Source organism: Vitis vinifera, chromosome 19, assembly GCF_030704535.1.
Source record: "Vitis vinifera cultivar Pinot Noir 40024 chromosome 19, ASM3070453v1".
Lineage (NCBI taxonomy): Eukaryota > Viridiplantae > Streptophyta > Magnoliopsida > Vitales > Vitaceae > Vitis > Vitis vinifera.
In genome coordinates this window covers 6,889,921-6,907,205 of record NC_081823.1, presented here as the reverse complement: position 1 = coordinate 6,907,205, position 17,285 = coordinate 6,889,921, and the positions used below count along the sequence as shown (strand labels likewise).

Below are 17,285 nucleotides of genomic sequence, written 5' to 3'. Positions count from 1 at the left end.
TGCGTCGTTCAGTAAATGAAGCAAAAAGAGAAGATGGGCTTTGAAGGAAAAGATGAGGAGTCATTAAACAGAAGAGGAAAAATAATTAGTGTTGGAGGAAACTAAAGGAATGACATTTTTGTCTGAATCAACAATTATTTTTTACTTTTTGGCCGGTGGGTTAGGTTTGCAAATATTGGGGTTAGTTTGACCCATTTATCCAAATAACCCGTCCCCCAAAGCAGAAGCCCATAAGTCCCTCCCAGCATAAAAAAAAGGAAGAAAGAGACGACGCCATGTGTCTGTTCTACGCAAATCCTCACCCTGTGTAACACCAATTTTCTCTACCTCTATTTCTAGGGTTTCTTCTCCCCTTACCTATCCACCATAACCGTCGTCGTCGTCGTCCATATTCCTCCGTCTCCGTTCGGTTTCAACGACAACACCAATTTTCTCTACCTCTATTTCTAGGTTTCTTCTCCCTTACCTATCCACCATAACCGTCGTCGTCGTCCATATTCCTCCGTCTTCGTTCAGTTTCAACGATCGAGATTGATGGATCTGGAGGTACTCGGCCGCCACGCGCTCCTCTTTGACGACGATGCCAACTCGGCGTTCGTCAACTCTAATGACGCTCTCGTGGAATGGAATTCTCTTCTCATCGATCGCTACGACGTTCGCCACCTTCTCCCAACACCGCTACCGCCACTCAAGAGGCGGCGCCACCACTCCTCTGCTTTGCCTGCTGAAATTTCTCAGCTTGAGTTGGAGCTCGATCAGGAAAGGTTCCTCGATCTTCCGCCACCTTCCGATGAACAAGGTAAATATTTTTATGTATGTGCTTTATTTATTTTCATTTTTTAATTGTAGATGTATCTCTTAATTGAATTAAGGATCACAGCATCTTGATATTAACTTCATAGGTTAGGGTTCTGGGTTTTCGAATTTGCCGTATAAGTAACTTTTCCGTGGTCAGATGCGAAGTTTGGTTTTTTCCTGCTTTCCGTTATGAAATTTGTTGCTGAGAAGAAGAGATTTCAGAAAGTGAAAATGATGAACATTTGTGAAAAGTAGTTCGTTTTAGGGAACCCTTCTTCTTCTTCTTTTCTCCCTTTCTTTCTCTCTAAAAGGCCAAAAAAAAAGGTATTTTCAATGTCTCTGGGGAAAGGTTCTAGAGCATGGGCTATTGAATATAGCTTGAATTTTAGTTCAAATTGAATTTTTTTGTCGAATAGTTGGACAGTGCCGAGATGATGATCTCTTTTACAACTTGACATGGCCACTCGTGGGACGCTACTTCACGAGCACATTAAGATATACGTAAGTCATGGTTTGCAATTAATGAGGCCTATGTGGTAATGCTTGCCAGCATGTGATAATGTGGTGGTGCCTCATTAGTTTTAATGTCATACAACAGCAAGATTGTATAGCATCATATGAAATATATGGGTGCTATAGACCCATATGCTAAAATGTGACTGTGGGATGATGTAGTGACTTGCCATTAGTTGCTCTGTCATCTTTCAAATAGATGGTAAGAAACTATTTACCGACAATGAGAATATGGTATCACTAGATATCAAGTTAACCTCCTTTTCTCATGTTCTTGATCACATTAAGGAGATTGTGTTGAAATAAAGAGTCCTCTAAAAGCTCACAAGATATCTAATATGTGTCATGTTTAAATCAATTTGATTATGACTCATTTAACCCATTCAAGCTGATACATATAATCTACATACAACCTGAAAGGCTGATATGATATACTATTATTTATTTAACTGGATCTAGACGAGTCCACTATATTTTTGCATACGATATTCATTTCTGGAACCATTCCAGTGATTGAAATTAGAAACTTGACCCATGAGAAAAAGGAGGGAAAGCACATGAGCACTTTCTAGATATAGCATCAAAAAGAGAGTCATCGGAATTATAAGATCCATGGGGTGCAGAGGGCTAGATTCTAATTTTGATCAGGAAAATGCCATTTTTCTTAACTGATATGTCAAAAAACTTTGTCTAGATTAATTACAAGGGTACTTTTGAAAATATTAAGACAATGGAAGTTGTGAAGGGAGAAATTGTAACTGTGTCAGTAGGTGGAGTCATGATGACAAGTTTGCCCAATTTTGCTTTGTGGAGGTTTTCATATTCATAGATAATTTGCATGATTTGAAGAAGGCTTTCTTGTTTTTTTTTTCCATAACTATCTAGAGTGGAGTTGGAAATCCTAAATGGTGAACCATGAACCAAGGGGATTCATCTATTGGCATCTCTCAGGTAAACAAGTTTTAGAAGTACTAATAATCTTAAGTCTTCTTATTGGTGCTGCATTGGAAATGATGTGTCGGGGTAGAAACTATATTTGGTGAGCTGGGTTGAGCTCTGGGTGTTTGTTGCTAATCTATATAATTGTTATGCTTCTGTTTTCAAAATCATTTCAAAGTTTGCAGGAACAGTGTCTAGTTTGCAACAGTTGCATATCTCAGAGAGACAAGTAAGGGTATTTAAATCTCACTCCGGCAATTCCCTAATGTTCTTCTATCTTCAATATTAATGTGTTTTCTTGGTTATGTATGTTATCACACTATTAAGGGTAAAACAAGCACATGTAGAATTAATTTTGACTTTATTTCTTCTTATATACAGAATTAGATAATGGTTTGGAAAAGGCAGATGCTGCTGGCTATCACACTGTTGCCTTTTCATATGGGAACCCTGATGGTTCTTCCAACCAAAAGAATGCTGATGCTGGATCGGATACTGCTTTCCATCCACCCTTTCCAGTGCCCGAAAACCTACTCAACAACCTAGTAAGTATTTCCTCTTTAAGATTCTCTTCACCAATTGTTTTTTTTTCCCCTCTTTTCTATATGGCCTGGATTGTTGTTTTTTTAACACTTATGCTTATCCAATCTGGAGACATGACAATTGTCTAGGGTACATATGTTATTCTAAGGCTTACATGTCTAAGTTTCAGATGCTCGGGGCACGCATGGAGTTCTTGTGACCTAAGGTTGCCATTCATGGGCAACTTGTTCCTTTTTGATGTCATGACCAAGGGACCGCGCAGGTGGGATTAGGATGATAGAATTTCATTATTTTACCAGGGAGGATCATCTTCAAAATCACTCGTGAAAAAATTGGATGAAACATTTCTTCATAGAGTTCTGTTGCTTAATCTTTATGGTTATCTGAATGTATTTGAGATTCAATGGTTTAATCTTGGAATTACTTTTTTTTTTTTTTTGATAGGTAGTTTAATCTTGGAATTACTTAGTAAGCTTTCTATTTCTTTTTAATATTGCACCTGTGTGAAGTATGGCATTGTTGAAAGAAAGAACTGCTTTTTGTATGTTTTTACAGCCTCCAACAGAGAAGCTACATCAGATCATTGCGAGGACTGCTATGTTTGTTAGCAGACATGGTGGGCAATCAGAAATTGTTTTGAGGGTGAAACAAGGAGACAACCCAACATTTGGATTCTTGATGCCTGACCACCATCTTCATGCGTACTTTAGGTTTCTTGTTGACCACCGAGAACTTCTAGAGTCTGATGTTGATGGCAAAACTGAAGAAGAGAAGAAAGCTGATAATGAGGAAAATCAGACAGGTGGTGTTGGAGGAGGTGGAGCTTTGTCCTTGCTTGGTTCTGTATATGGGTCTGGGGAGGATGAGGAGGGCACAAATATGGATTCCTCTGAATCTCAAGAAAATGATCGTAAGGAAACCTCCACAGCTGCTAATACAGTGGTTTCTCATGGTTCAGAGGGGATGGTTTCTTCTATGAATATAGATGGAAACAATGAAGCAATTCCTAAGCATCTGCCTCCTAAAGAAAAAGCTCCTCTGTCAAAAAGGAACCGTGTTGCCAGTACAGTTAAGGGTGGAGCTGCAAGTAGCTTGAAAAAGAAAGGTGAAGACTTGGGTTCACTTGGTGCTGCCATGGACAAGTCACAGACTTCTGCATTGCCAAGCACCTCCAAGGTTAAAACATTGGTTTTGGAGCCTCCCTCTGATTTAAAGAGATTGGTTGATAAGATAGTTGAGTTCATTCTAAAAAATGGGAAGGAATTTGAGGCAGTGCTTGTTGAACAGGACAATAAACATGGGAGATTTCCATTTCTTCTGCCATCCAACCAGTATTACCCTTATTATCTGCAAGTTCTTCAAAAAGCTCAAGAGGTGTGTTTTTACAAAAATATTTTTTTTCTTTTTTTATTAAATTTGGCATGATATGAGATATGGAGGTCCATTGGCGTTCAATGTTTCCTTGACTTTGATGTGGTAGGATATAAGAAAAGGAAGAATTTAGTATCAATACTTTTTGCTATAAATGCTCATTCAGTAAGTGTCTTTTGGAGTTAAATGCCAGAATAACTAGTCTTCCTACCACCAGGTCATGTCAAAATATAGATCAATTTGGGAATACATTCTTTAAGCTGCTTTGTTATTTTGAATAATTTGCATTCCGTATGCTGAAGTGTACTTGTTTTCATACTATACGATCACTTAATACATTAGCCTTCAAATCAGTAATGATAGACATCATTTGTATTCTAGTCCCATCTAAATTAAAGGGATTATGATTGCTGTGTGATAATTCCATATGCATTATCTGAAGGTGTGATATTTGCTTTGACGCCAGATTTTGATTGCTGAGCATGTTTAATTAGAATGTGATGGTCAGACTATTGCATTATTTCTTTTTTCTTTTTTTCTGAAGGAGTTAGTGGGCTGACCAAAATCTGTGGATTACTCTTGTGATCTTGCAAATTTCAAATTGTCCTCTAATTCAACTGGAGTTAAATTACAGCTTTAGATTTGGAACATGCACCGAAAGGAAATTTTCTGATGCTTTATATCTCACCTTTCCAAGGACCCATTGTTGGTTCTCCTTTTCTCCCTTGTGGTTTACAATTACTGAATGTATGATTCCTATTTTTCACAAGCTAAATCCAGCACTGGATGCAGTGTAGGATAATGCACATCTTTTGTAACTTGGGTGTTGTAAATGGTGCCATGTATTTATATCTTGGTTGGTAATAATTTAGTCTTCTCCAATTATCTACATTCACTTCATCAAACCTGATAGATGATTTGAGATGATAAATTACTAATGCTGACTAGAATGCTTTATTTAGTTCTCTTTGTTGCTGATGCCTTCATTGTCTGTGGTTTCCAGTCAAAATTAACTGGCAAGAATCTCAATTCAGAGAAGGATGGGCTGGACAAAAGAACTGCTTCATCCAATGATGCTGCCTCCTTGGGTTCTTCTTATCATGATATGCCATTTGATTCTGACAGGAAAGAAAAGTTTAAGATGGTACTTGGCAAGTCAAGGAAAGATGGACAGGATCATCCTTCCAAACCGACCCAGCAACAGATTGGTGTTAGCTTGGATACAGCTGCAGCCATTCTTCAGGCTGCCACGAGAGGCATTAAGAATCCCAATTTCGACATTCTTCCAAGGACATCATCAAATGGTATCAGTAATGGCCTTAGCAGTGAGGGTGGGCAGGCTTCTAGTTTTCAGAGTCGCTTTTCTTCTCAACCTCATAGTTCCAGCCAAAAGTCAGATCCAAATGAAGGGCCCAGTGTTTCTGTCCCTGTTGCCAAGGCTATTGCAAATACAGCAGCACTTGCTGCTGCAAGTGAGGCTGACTCATCTGAAGCACACTTGACTAAAGAGCAGAAGCTGAAGGCTGAAAGATTGAAACGAGCAAAGATGTTTGCAGCCATCATAAAAGGAGGAGCTGGGCCTTTAAAAACTGAAACAGTCCGTAGCTTATCGGTAGAACCGCCTGAATCTGGGGTTTCTGGTTTAGGTGGGTTGGGTGGTGAAGCTTTAAATCTTGCCAGCAAAGAAAGAGAAGGCAGCTCAGTTCCAGTAGATGTTGATACATCCGGCAAAACTGAGAAGCCAGAAAGAGAACATTCTGACACTGAACATAATGAACGGCGATCAAGGAGGAAGTATCGGTCAAGATCAAAAAAACTTGAAGAAGAAGAAGAAGATGATGATGATGACAATTATGGCGATGATGGAAAAGAAGAGGATGAAAAAGAAGACAGAAGGGATCGCAAGCACTCTAGGAAGAAGCACCGCTCTCATCATTCTTCACATTGCAGTAGAGACAGGCATAAGCATAGAAAAAGGCATTCTTCTTCCAAGGACCGAGAGTCTCGGCATCGGCACAAGCATGAGTATTCTGATGATGAGCATCGGGACCGAAGAAAACGAAGTAAGAAATCTAATTCAGAAAGAGAAGCAGACTTGGAAGAAGGGGAGATCAGTACAAAATCCTCAGATCAATCAAAAGTCAGTGTGGGTGAAGGTGCCAGTAGAGAAGCTTCCGTGGATTTATCAAATTCCCACCAAGATCCTAGGCCCCCATCTCAGCCCTCTGATACCACCCAGGTTTCCGATGATCTTAGAGCCAAAATTCGGGCAATGTTACTGGCAACCTTGTAGTGTCAGCAGCAAAACCATTTTGTTTACTCCACTGTTTTGCCATGACAGCTGCGGATATTATTATTCGGCCTTTGTTGTAAAGAGCCAATGGATAATTACCTTTCTCCCTTTGATTTCCCCTCTTCTTTTCTGGTGATTGTTTTCGAGTGTTGTAATAGAGCTTTGAGTTCATAGCAAATTTACCTATTATTAAGATGATCCAGTCACCGCCCAAACACGATTCCGGATGCATCTTCTCTTCTCTATATTTTGTCCTATTCATTCTATTTTTCATATCCATGCCCCACAGTATGAAATGGTCGAGCGTCTACGCTAGTGTTGACGTTTGATTCGAGTGGTTTTTCCAAGAGAAACAAAGACCCGGCGTTCATTGAATATGTGCAAAATGAGAGGATCGCATATTTTCCTGTCAAAGACAAGACCGCAGCATTGATGCATGCATATCAAAGAGACTCTGCTCAATGTGTTCGATGTATGCACGTGGGATAGCAATTTTCCCTTGTCAAGTAAACTTGGAATTTCATCGTCCCTTCATCCTACAACACAAAGTGGCCCATTTATAAAACATGTTTTTTCCCATTTATGTACTTTCAGAAACATGGTTTTTTTTTCTTTTTTTTCATTCCAATGTTCTTCTAGAAAACATTCCTTTTTATTTTCCACTCATTCTTATATTTGAACTGTTTTTAAAACGAGAATAAAAATAAAAACGTGAATCTCATACAAATTAAATTTCACTTTTTCTATGATTTTAGTTTCTTGCTCTCCCCTGATATTGTGTGTATCAATTTTGATTTAAGCCTGTCCGTTTTATTTTCCACTCATTATACTTGGATCGTTTTTACGAAACAAAAATGGAAATCAAAACTTTAATCACACGGAAATTGAATCTCATTTTTATTAAAATCTTATTTCTTTCTTCACCGCATATTATGAACATAGTACAAATTAAGTTTGAATACTTTGCATTGGTGATGCAATAGAGGAATGCTGATTTCTTGCGTAAGATAGAACCATGCATCTTGAATATGACCTCGCATCAGTCCATGATTATCGTTCATTGAATTTCACCTACCATCATAGACTATAGATCACCTAATTAGTCTACTAATTCAATGCCTTAGAATGATAATTGTGGGCCGGCTCTCCAAGTTAGGTAACAAGTCATCATTCTCAACAATTGATATATATATATATAATATATATAGTTTGAAAATATTCAATTATTAGTTTGATCCACTCTTTTTCATTGATAAAAAAAGCTACTAAACTTGCTTTTCATGTCATGGTTTTTCTTCTTTCCTTTTGTTTTTTTCTTGGTTTGATAGTATGCCAAATGCTTGTAAGATTGGATGATTGCTATGGCCTTCAAAGTTTGTTGTCCACTAGCATCAATTCTCTCTACAAGAGCCTTCTTGGAATTATCTAGTAGAAAATTTAAAAATGACTTTTCATTCTAGTTTTCCCATTTGATTTTCTCCTTCATAAAAATAGTATTTATTTTTTAAATCCTGAAAATAATAATTTCTAATATTTTCTTAAATTAACTTATTTTTAGACATTTCCATTAATAGTTCTTTTTTTATTTTATTTTTCTATAAACAAAAAACAATTTACAACCAAAAGGAAATTATCACATGATAGGCATTTATGGGGAGTGTGGACTCATAATCCTAGAGGCTAAAAGACCTTTAGGGCTAAGACATTAAGTCATCAATCATAAAGTTAGTGGTTGGGGTATACAATTTGGATTGTGATTTGAAACAAAAAGTGGTTGGGGTGCCACTCAAAAATCAAAATTAAACAAGATTTCATAGTCAAATGTCCTTCCCCCTAAGATATTAAAACAAGGGAGAAAACTTCCACCACCCTAGCTTTTCTCAAAGTTCAAGCATTCTTTTCCGCACCGCACGTGAAAAGTGCTTATATACGTATGCAACCTTGACTTCCCATTCCCAATTTAACTTTTTCAATGGATATACCTTCGTAAACGTGAAGTATTAAAAGACGATATAATTATAATTTTAAAATAAGTAATACATATATAAATACTTTTAATTTTATAAAAAATTATGTATGATAATTGCAGGATTGAAAAATTTTACCGAGACTGCATTTTTCATAGGTTTGTTCTATGCAGATATAGATTACGTTAGTGAAAAAAAGAAGATTTAATTAAACTCAAATCAATTAATAGTGATTTTTGTCACCGTGACCTGTAGTGGGGGCAGAATCCAGTAGGATGAGAAAAGAAGTTAGAGGAAAACAGCTGGGGTTGCAGTAAAGTAGAGAAACTTGAGAAAGAGAGAGAAAGAGAGAGGAATTCAAGTTGAGTTTGAATGGAAGTTGCAAGTGGCCGGGGTTGATAGCTAGGGTTGTCACATGGAGAAGAAGAGAGGGATTGAAATGAAAGGAAATAGGTTTGAATAAGAAAAACAGTTTGATGTTAGAAAGTAGGGAGAGGTACCAACTCTTGAAAATAATGTCAAAAACATGGAGTCCGGATTAGCCCAAGAAAAATGTAGATTCTTTTGCTTTCAAGTGGCGCAACATGCCTTGGCATTTATGGTAGGTTTGACATGTATTCACCTCTTCCTTGGTTCTTCGTTCAAAGATGTTAATTTGACGGGCTGATAGCTACCTTGGGACCCTTTTTCTTTGGAGCGATCTAGTTTTTATTTTTGCTTATAAATTAAAATTTGAACTAGAAGTCAAAATTATAATTATCAGAATGAAAAATTTTCTCATATATTTTATATAATTAAAATTTTTAAAAAGCTTAATTATAAGAAAAGTAATGTCTTTTAAATTTTCATCCTAATTTTATTTAAGTTGAAAAAATTATGACATGTTTGGTCATTATTGTAGAAAATAATTTTTGAAAACTGTTATTTGATTTTTGTATAATAGAAGTTTGTTTAAAGACCTAAAATATATTTCTCTTGTTTTTAATATTTTTAAAAATAATTTTTATGTCTACTGTTTTATCTTTAGTCATTCCACATATTTATATAATTATTTTTTAAAACAATTCTTTAATAAAAATTAATTAAAAAAATGTTATCTAAAAATACTGTATGTTTTATTCTTAAAAACACAAAACTGATATTGGAAGCAGTTATCAAACAGATCTTTAAATATTTCTTTTAAAATTTTATATTAAGCTTCTTGGTTAAGTTAGCTAGAAGCTTTAATTAAGTTATAAAAAAAGTTTTTCTTCTCATCACTAAATTCAAATATGCTAATAATATATTGTTAAGTCATTACCTAGGAAAATAAGTTTTTATAATAATTACTAATTTGATAAATTACTTCTAGATGGAGACCTTCTCTCACCTGCCATATCACACATACTACACTTTATTTCAACATGTAGTTCCTCTACAAGATTACTAAAATCATATTATAATCTTTACAAAATCAAAATGAAATTCAACTGCCATTCCAAATATTATTTCAAATAATTCTCTCTACCTTTAAAAATGTTCATTAATTATTACTTTGTGGAACATCATAATCACATCGTGGGCAAAATTTCCAACCAAAAGTTGGAAAAATAGAGGCTCTAAGCAGGCTGTCTTATTTAATTCCACCGGCACTATCCCAATTTCAAAGTCTAAGGCCTTTCTTCTTTGACATGTAATCTAACTGCACCCCCATTTTTTCCATGTTATGGGTTGGCAAAAGAGATTGTAGCCACGTTCAACCCTTTCATGTCAACCTCATCATCTCATCCTTTGTATGTTGAGTTTGAATACTATTTATTTTGATAATTGATACACATTTGACGGTTGTTTTCAATGACGGCATATGAAAATAACACATTTGATGACCATGTCTTAAGTAAAAACCATTACTAAAATGAATGTTATTTTGGTTGTATACTATTACTCGATCGACTTCTTTTGTGGCCATTGTAACCAAGTTGGAACTAACATATTGATTTTTTTCCACCCCTTTTTGTTGAATTCCTCGAATAATTTGCTTCAATCATGACAAACTTTTACCAAACTTGATAGGTTCATTGTTCAAATTTTTGGCTTAATCAATGAAACAAGAAATTTTCCTACCCGTTTTAATTGCCAAGCCTTCTCAAACATAAAACCAAAAGCCAATTAATTAGGTTAAAGTATAAAGAATTAAGATCAAATCAAGATATAATAATAGTTTTAAGACTTTTTCTTCCTTTTTTTGAGGGGAGGGAAGGGGGTGGGGGGTTGGGAAAATTAAAGTCTTGGTTATATTTCAGTACCTTGAAAATCTTCAAGGCTTCATTAATTAGGGTTTAAAGTATAAAGAAGATCTGTACTAATAGTACAATTACTATTGCAAGTCAAATGACTAAGTAATTCAAGAAAAAATAAATTTAGAGGCTTATAAGTTTTGATTAATCATAATCATTCCACTTGAATGACCAAATCCAAGGATCACAATGAAAAAGAGTAAGGAGAATAATGAGTTAGACTAAGACCCTAAATAAAATTTATCAAATTGAGGTTTTAAGTGATTTCATTTGAACATGGTTTTAGAACTAGGAGGATAAGGTTTTTATGGGGAAAATATCACCCTACATAAGTCTTCATATAACCTGATTATTTCAATGGCCAACTATAATGAATGGAGGTGAAACTAGGAATAGAATTAGACTTATACTTATTTGACCCATGAATATATATATATATATATAAAGTAAGATTCATTGAATCAAGTGTGGGGTTTAAAGAAAATTAATTTGATGAAAGTCACGAGTCTTATTAAGATTACGAAACATAAGAATATTCGGAGGAATATACATATGAAGTAAAATTCAATGAATTAAGATGCGGGGTTTAAAGGAAATTAATTTGATGAAATTCACAAGTTTAAGATAGATTATGAAACTCAAGAATATTTGGAGCAAACTTTGGAGCTCATCATGTACCATTATTGTTGATGTCGCTCTCAAGTTAATCATTTGGTCACATGTGAGCGATATCCTTTATGAGAAAACTTGAATGTACTTTAATTAATTGAAAAAGGAGCCTTTATTAATGTAGAATTTTGATTAAAATCAAGAGCTAAATCTTGATTAATCACCTTAATAGGTTTCTAAGAGTTATCATTGCTTAATAAATACAGTATCTAGGTTATTAGGAAAAATAATCCAAAGAATTGGGGGGACAAAACTTGCTAAATTAAGTTTATCTTATGGTCATCATCCAATTTATGTCACAGTGTTTTGATTCTTAAATGAAGTAGATAACAAGTGATTCACAAAGGTTAAAAGTATTTCTTAGCATTTGAAAGTATTTTTCTTTGAAAACAAAACATTTGATAAGTTTTAAAAATACTAAAAAAGCACTTAAAATGATTGTTAAATTAATACTTGATGAAACCCTTTTTTCAAAATTATTTCTTTACAATGCAATTCATTATAAAAACACTTTGCAGGAGTTTCATTTCCACTTACATATCCAAGGGATGGTGTCCATATATGCATATGCATACACACGTATATAATTAATGATTTCACATGATCCTAAAGTTAGATGAATTAAATTCCTAAACTCGATCTATTATTTCATGGGGAGCAAACCCTAATATTAACCATGATCATAGCTCGATCGCAATGACTACCACTAAGCCAATTATGCCTAGGATTATCCATCTGAGTTCAACCGATGGATTGCTTGTAGTGGATCGTTTCTTGACTTTGAGTTTATACTATAATATTTGAGATCAAAATTCTCGTGCATGCTCCCATGCATGCTTGGAAAAAATGAAAAAAAAAAGAAAAAAAAAAAAAAAGAAGAAAAAAAAAAAAGGTAATGCTTTCAGGGTTGCATCATGTAAGGGGACTCTTGGCCTTGATTCAACCTGATGACGCTCAAGTTGATCCAAAGTTTCTTGTGGCAAGAGGTTAAGCAGTAAGATTGGAATGGTGCAAGCTACATATTAATTAATTAATTCTTTATAAGCTAATTAATGATATTTTTATATGTCATAATGCCCAAGGAGCCAAGATTAATGCAGCTATAAGAGGCTTTATCTTTTCCCAATGTATGTGAATGCATATATTTTAAAATAAGGTGGCTAATGAGTCAATTAATCCGAAATCAATTTGGATTAAAGCTGATTAAATTTTGACTTATTCTTTTACCGTTGATAGTTAATGTATATCACATTTGAAATTATATTTTTTTTCCCTTTGTGAAAACAATGAAATATTTGAAAAAATTATTTACTTTTGAATTTAGTATTACAAATATGGCTTCTTCTTAAAATAAAAAATAAAAACACTTTTAAAATAATGAAAGGTTTAGGTCCGTTTAACAATTATTTTTTAAAATAGTTTTGTGTTTTCTAAAAAATAAAAAACAAGAAAACACTTTTGATAATTAGAAATTGGTTTTTGCGTGAAAAAAATAAAATATTTGAAAAATTAATGTACTTTTGAATTTAGTATTACAAATATGGCTTCTCCTTAAAATAAAAAATAAAAACACTTTTGGAAAAATGAAAGCCCACTTTTGGAAAAATGAAAGCTTTGGGCTTGTTTGGTAATTATTTTCGAAAATAATTTTTTGTTTTCTAGAGAAAAAAAAACAACAAAACATGTTTCATAACTAGAAATTGTTTTCTATTTTTTGTTCTTCAATAAAAGAAAATATGATTTTTTTCACATAATATATTTTAGTTATTTTCTATTGTTTTCACTTGTTTTCTAAATAATATTTTAAAAATAATTATACAAGTATAAAGAATGATTAAAAATAAAGTATGAGATAAAAAAAATATTTTTAAAGTATATTTAAAAATATTAAAAACACGTTAAAAATATTTCAAATTTTCAAACATATTTTTTATTTTAAAAAACATCATATAACAGTTTTCAAAAGCAGCTACCAAATAAGACCTTAGGATTGGATATATATCTATAAGTTTTTATTAGGTTTTAAAAAGATTTTTAACTCCCTAAAATCAAACAAACAAGGTTTAAAATTTAGTAAAACCCAAAATTAAAGTGAATTATTTTAATGAAGCTTGGTAGATTTCATATGTTGGTAAAAAAAATAGATGAATTTTGTGTATGATTTGTAGTTCAATCATACATCACTTAAAAATTAAAATAATAATTAATAAAATAAATCAAAATAAATCCACAACCACAAGCATCCACCCATTTCACTCCCTTGGACTGGTCATGGAAAGAAAATTTCCAATCAATCGGTCAATTCATAGCCACAATTTCTCCTAATACTAAGTAGCTCCACCTTTGAAAAAACGACCCCCATGCATAAAGCTAGCTAGCTACCTATCAGATTCATTCCAAGTCGTGGGCCTTGTGGCCAACCACTGAAGTCTTCGGCCGCAGTTTCAAATCAGACAACGTCATAATTATAATAATGGTTTCCATAATTATTTTTTTCTTGTGTCCCGTGATGGTTGAAAACTACAGCCGTGAATATTAGTGGTGGGTATTGTGAATTTAAGGACAGCCGTAACGTAAGCGAAAGGGATGTGATTTGTAGTCGTTTTGACTTCTTATTTGATGCCGCCATGAAAGATGGGGCTGCGATTTGGAAAGGTTCAACCTTGTTCAGATCTAACCAGAAAAAAACAAGAACGTTTTACAGCAATGGGAATCAAATTTTTATTTTTGTGTTATCTAATGATAATAGTAAGATAAAATAATTAATAAAGAAATTATGCGCGCACGATCGGTGGAGCGTGGCGGTCAAATTGGTTGACTATGCCTCCTCACGTGGAACGCGCCGGACCAATCGGAGCGGTGGACTCGTGGAACGAGTCAAACTCAGTTCTGACATACAGTAGACTCACGCTCTAACTTTCTCTCTCTTAGTTTCTCTCAGCGCCAGATGTCAGATTGACGCATTCGCTTACCTCAGAGCTTAGAGGGAGGGCGATCTGTTTCTCAATTTGGTCTTTGTTCTAACCTCTTTTAATGCCGAGTCTATTGCATCATGGAGAGAGACTTTTTAGACTTTTAAGACTTCCCTTCTTCTCACATCTCTTCATTTCTTCGTCTTCTTCTTCTTCTTCCAATCCCCATTTATGGACAATGGTGGTAGTAGTGGGGGCGGACGCCCACTCTCTGATAATCATTCTCATCCATCTGCCTTCTCCTTTTCCAAGCCTTTTAAGATGGATGGCGGCGGCGGCGGTGTTGTTGTTGGAGGAGGAGTTTCTTCGTTGGTCCCCAACCGGAGGATCAATGAGATGGACTTCTTTGCTCAGAAAGAAACAGCGAGGGTGGATGTCAAGAGGGAGACAACCGCACATGATGGGCTGGTGCAAGGTTTCCACATAAATGTACGTGAATTCTGAAGTACTCTCTCTATGTGTATATCCATATATATAAACCTTTTCTCTTCTTGATTTTAGATTTTTTTTTCTTTGGGTTTTCTTCTTTGGGTTATAGACTGGGTTGAATCTTCACTTAGCGAGCGGTGGTAGCGAAAAATCTTCGGTGGATGGTGGAACATCACCTAGCAACAAGGAAAAGCTCAACATGAGTGATGTACAGATGATGTTCTTTTCTTCCTTTATTTATTTATTTTTTTTATGTGTTTACAGTATTGGATTTAGATGATTTATTTGAAGTTTATTTTTGTGGTGCAGAAGATGGTAGGTCTACGGGCTGAGTTAGAGAATATGAACAAGGAAAATAAACAGTTGAGAGCCATGCTGAGTCAAGTCAACAATAACTACTCCGCCCTACAGATGCATGTTGTAACGCTGATGCAAAGGCAACACAATCGGAGAGCTGAAATCTCCCTAGCAAACGAGGTAATTATGACCTTCATTTCAAGGTGCATGTCTAGATCTTTTATAGTAATTGATCTCCTAACACTGGGTGTTGTTTGTTTAGGTGAATACTGAAGGAAAAGTGGGAGAGAGGAACAGAAATGAAACCATCGTTCCAAGGCAATTCATGGATTTGGGTCGGGCGTCTATGGCCGAAAAGGATGAGTCATCACCATCTTGGTCGGGTTCCAGATCTCCTCAAACCAATGAAGATGCATCCAGGGAGTCAAGGAGGCGGAAGACTGGCAGTACTAGTAATGAAAACAAGGATGGAGGAAGAGAAGAGAGTTCAGACCAATCATTACAAGGCGGGCTTCCTAACAAAGTCCCTAAATTTAATTGTTCACAGAATGTCGAACAGGCCTCAGAAGCCATGTCCATGATGAGGAAAGCTCGGGTCTCAGTTCGAGCAAGATCGGAGGCATCCATGGTAAGTAAACATTAATTCTAAAGTTTGAAAATTGAAGCATACAATAAAAGTCACCTTTCCAAGCTGGATCCAGATATTGTGTTTAGATGGGGTTAAAAGTTCTTTTTCATTGAAGTCGCTTTCAATCACAATCTGGACTGTTTGTAGATTGGAAGATTCAGTACTCCAAATTATAAAAATAAATGTTTGACCATTGGCCGATCTTAATCCACTATACAGATCTCCGATGGATGCCAATGGAGAAAGTATGGACAAAAGATGGCGAAAGGAAACCCATGCCCTCGAGCTTATTATCGATGCACCATGGCAACTGCTTGTCCAGTTCGCAAACAAGTATGCTCCTCTTCCAATCACCCTTGTTACATTCCATTCTTAGTTTCAAGTGTAATTAAGAAGGAAAAATTTATTAATTGGATGGAATTTGATGGCAAACAGGTCCAGAGATCTGCAGAAGATCGGACCGTCCTCATAACAACTTATGAAGGCCATCACAACCATCCCCTACCTCCGGCTGCCATGGCGATGGCCTCGACCACATCAGCTGCTGCAACAATGCTACTTTCGGGATCAATGCCGAGCTCAGATGGGATAATGAGCTCGAGCTTTCATTCAAGGACTATGTTCCCATGCTCCCCAAGCTTGGCAACGATTTCAGCTTCAGCGCCCTTTCCCACTATTACATTAGATCTTACACACAGCCCGAACCTCTTACAGCACCAGAGGCCGAATGCCCAATTCCATGTCCCTTTCCAAAACCTTCCCCAGAATTTTGCTCCTGGGTCGCACGCTTTCAATCCAGTGCTTCACAGCCAATCCAAATTCTCCGCCCTTCAAAGCTCCCCAGAAATGCAGCCTCCTCAAGTAGGAACCGAGCAAGTGCTGAAGCCATCGTCATCATCCTCAGACACAGTAACTGCAGCAACGGCTGCCATCACCGCAGACCCGAACTTCACTGCAGCTCTAGTGGCAGCCATCACTTCCATTATTGGCAATGTTCATCCAAACAATAGTAGTAACAGTAGTACCAACACAAGAAGCACCAATGTCGACAATAATATTGGGAACTCAAATTTGGTAGGGAATTAAGAATTGTGTTAGAATTTTTTTTTTCTCTCTTCCTTTACATAATATTAATAATGATGATCTTTAAAAAAAAATCCTCAGGTGTTTCTTTGTTCTTTCTTTTTCTCTGGCTCTTTGGTTGGGCATACTTTATTCATTGGAGAGGATGGCAAGTTTCATTATTTTATGTTGTCTCTAAATGAATAATAGAAGTAGATATCAGAATTCTCTCTCTCTATATAAGCATAAATATATTGGTTCAACTACCTTCAGTACTCGGATGTTAATCTGTTAGCAGGGCCATTGGGGTCAACGTGTATAAGGTTACAGGCTTACAGCTAGCCCAAGAGATGCGATCCTACGTATCACTTAATTAGATAATGGATCTCCTCTCTTTGATCTGCTTTTGAAAAATGCTTGTAAATATTTGTCACTGCAATTAACCTATGAGTCAAATGTCGATTAATCTCTAGGTAATGATTAGTATCAATCTAAATTGTTCATAATACCAATTATACGTACGAAAAT

At 35.5% G+C, this 17,285-nt stretch overlaps 2 protein-coding genes across 7 annotated transcripts; both read left to right on the top strand.

Moving 5' to 3' along the window:
* Positions 1-231: 231 nt before the first annotated feature.
* Positions 232-6,659, top strand: LOC100250252 (uncharacterized). 5 transcript variants are annotated; one of them, XM_019217186.2, is made up of 4 exons: positions 232-2,795; positions 2,957-3,055; positions 3,349-4,167; positions 5,168-6,659. In XM_019217186.2, exons 3-4 carry the CDS (start codon positions 3,391-3,393, stop codon positions 6,455-6,457), a joined length of 2,067 nt encoding a protein of 688 aa, XP_019072731.1. In that variant the 5' UTR covers positions 232-2,795; positions 2,957-3,055; positions 3,349-3,390; the 3' UTR covers positions 6,458-6,659. The 5 variants fall into 5 exon arrangements, with proteins under 5 accessions (XP_019072731.1, XP_010644480.1, XP_010644482.1 ...); XM_002278934.4 differs by lacking the exon at positions 2,957-3,055 and having other exon boundaries at positions 234-799; positions 2,632-2,795; XM_010646178.3 differs by having other exon boundaries at positions 2,963-4,167.
* A 7,753-nt stretch (positions 6,660-14,412) lies between these two features.
* Positions 14,413-17,003, top strand: LOC100245129 (probable WRKY transcription factor 31). 2 transcript variants are annotated; one of them, XM_010646175.3, is made up of 6 exons: positions 14,413-14,770; positions 14,880-14,978; positions 15,083-15,247; positions 15,330-15,695; positions 15,915-16,028; positions 16,131-17,003. In XM_010646175.3, the coding sequence occupies exons 1-6, from the start codon at positions 14,513-14,515 to the stop codon at positions 16,779-16,781; spliced, it is 1,653 nt and encodes a 550-aa protein (XP_010644477.1). In that variant the 5' UTR covers positions 14,413-14,512; the 3' UTR covers positions 16,782-17,003. The 2 variants fall into 2 exon arrangements, with proteins under 2 accessions (XP_010644477.1, XP_010644476.1); XM_010646174.3 differs by having other exon boundaries at positions 14,415-14,770; positions 15,080-15,247.
* The last annotated feature ends 282 nt before the right edge of the window (positions 17,004-17,285 follow it).

Coding starts and splice junctions, on each gene's coding strand:
- LOC100250252 (XM_002278934.4), top strand. CDS start 535: ATGGATCTGGAGGTACTCGGCCGCCACGCGCTCCTCTTTGACGACGAT. Junction 800..2,631: donor GCCACCTTCCGATGAACAAG/GTAAATATTTTT, acceptor TCTTATATACAG/AATTAGATAATGGTTTGGAA. Junction 2,796..3,348: donor AAAACCTACTCAACAACCTA/GTAAGTATTTCC, acceptor ATGTTTTTACAG/CCTCCAACAGAGAAGCTACA.
- LOC100245129 (XM_010646174.3), top strand. CDS start 14,513: ATGGACAATGGTGGTAGTAGTGGGGGCGGACGCCCACTCTCTGATAAT. Junction 15,248..15,329: donor AAATCTCCCTAGCAAACGAG/GTAATTATGACC, acceptor TTGTTTGTTTAG/GTGAATACTGAAGGAAAAGT. Junction 16,029..16,130: donor CTTGTCCAGTTCGCAAACAA/GTATGCTCCTCT, acceptor GATGGCAAACAG/GTCCAGAGATCTGCAGAAGA.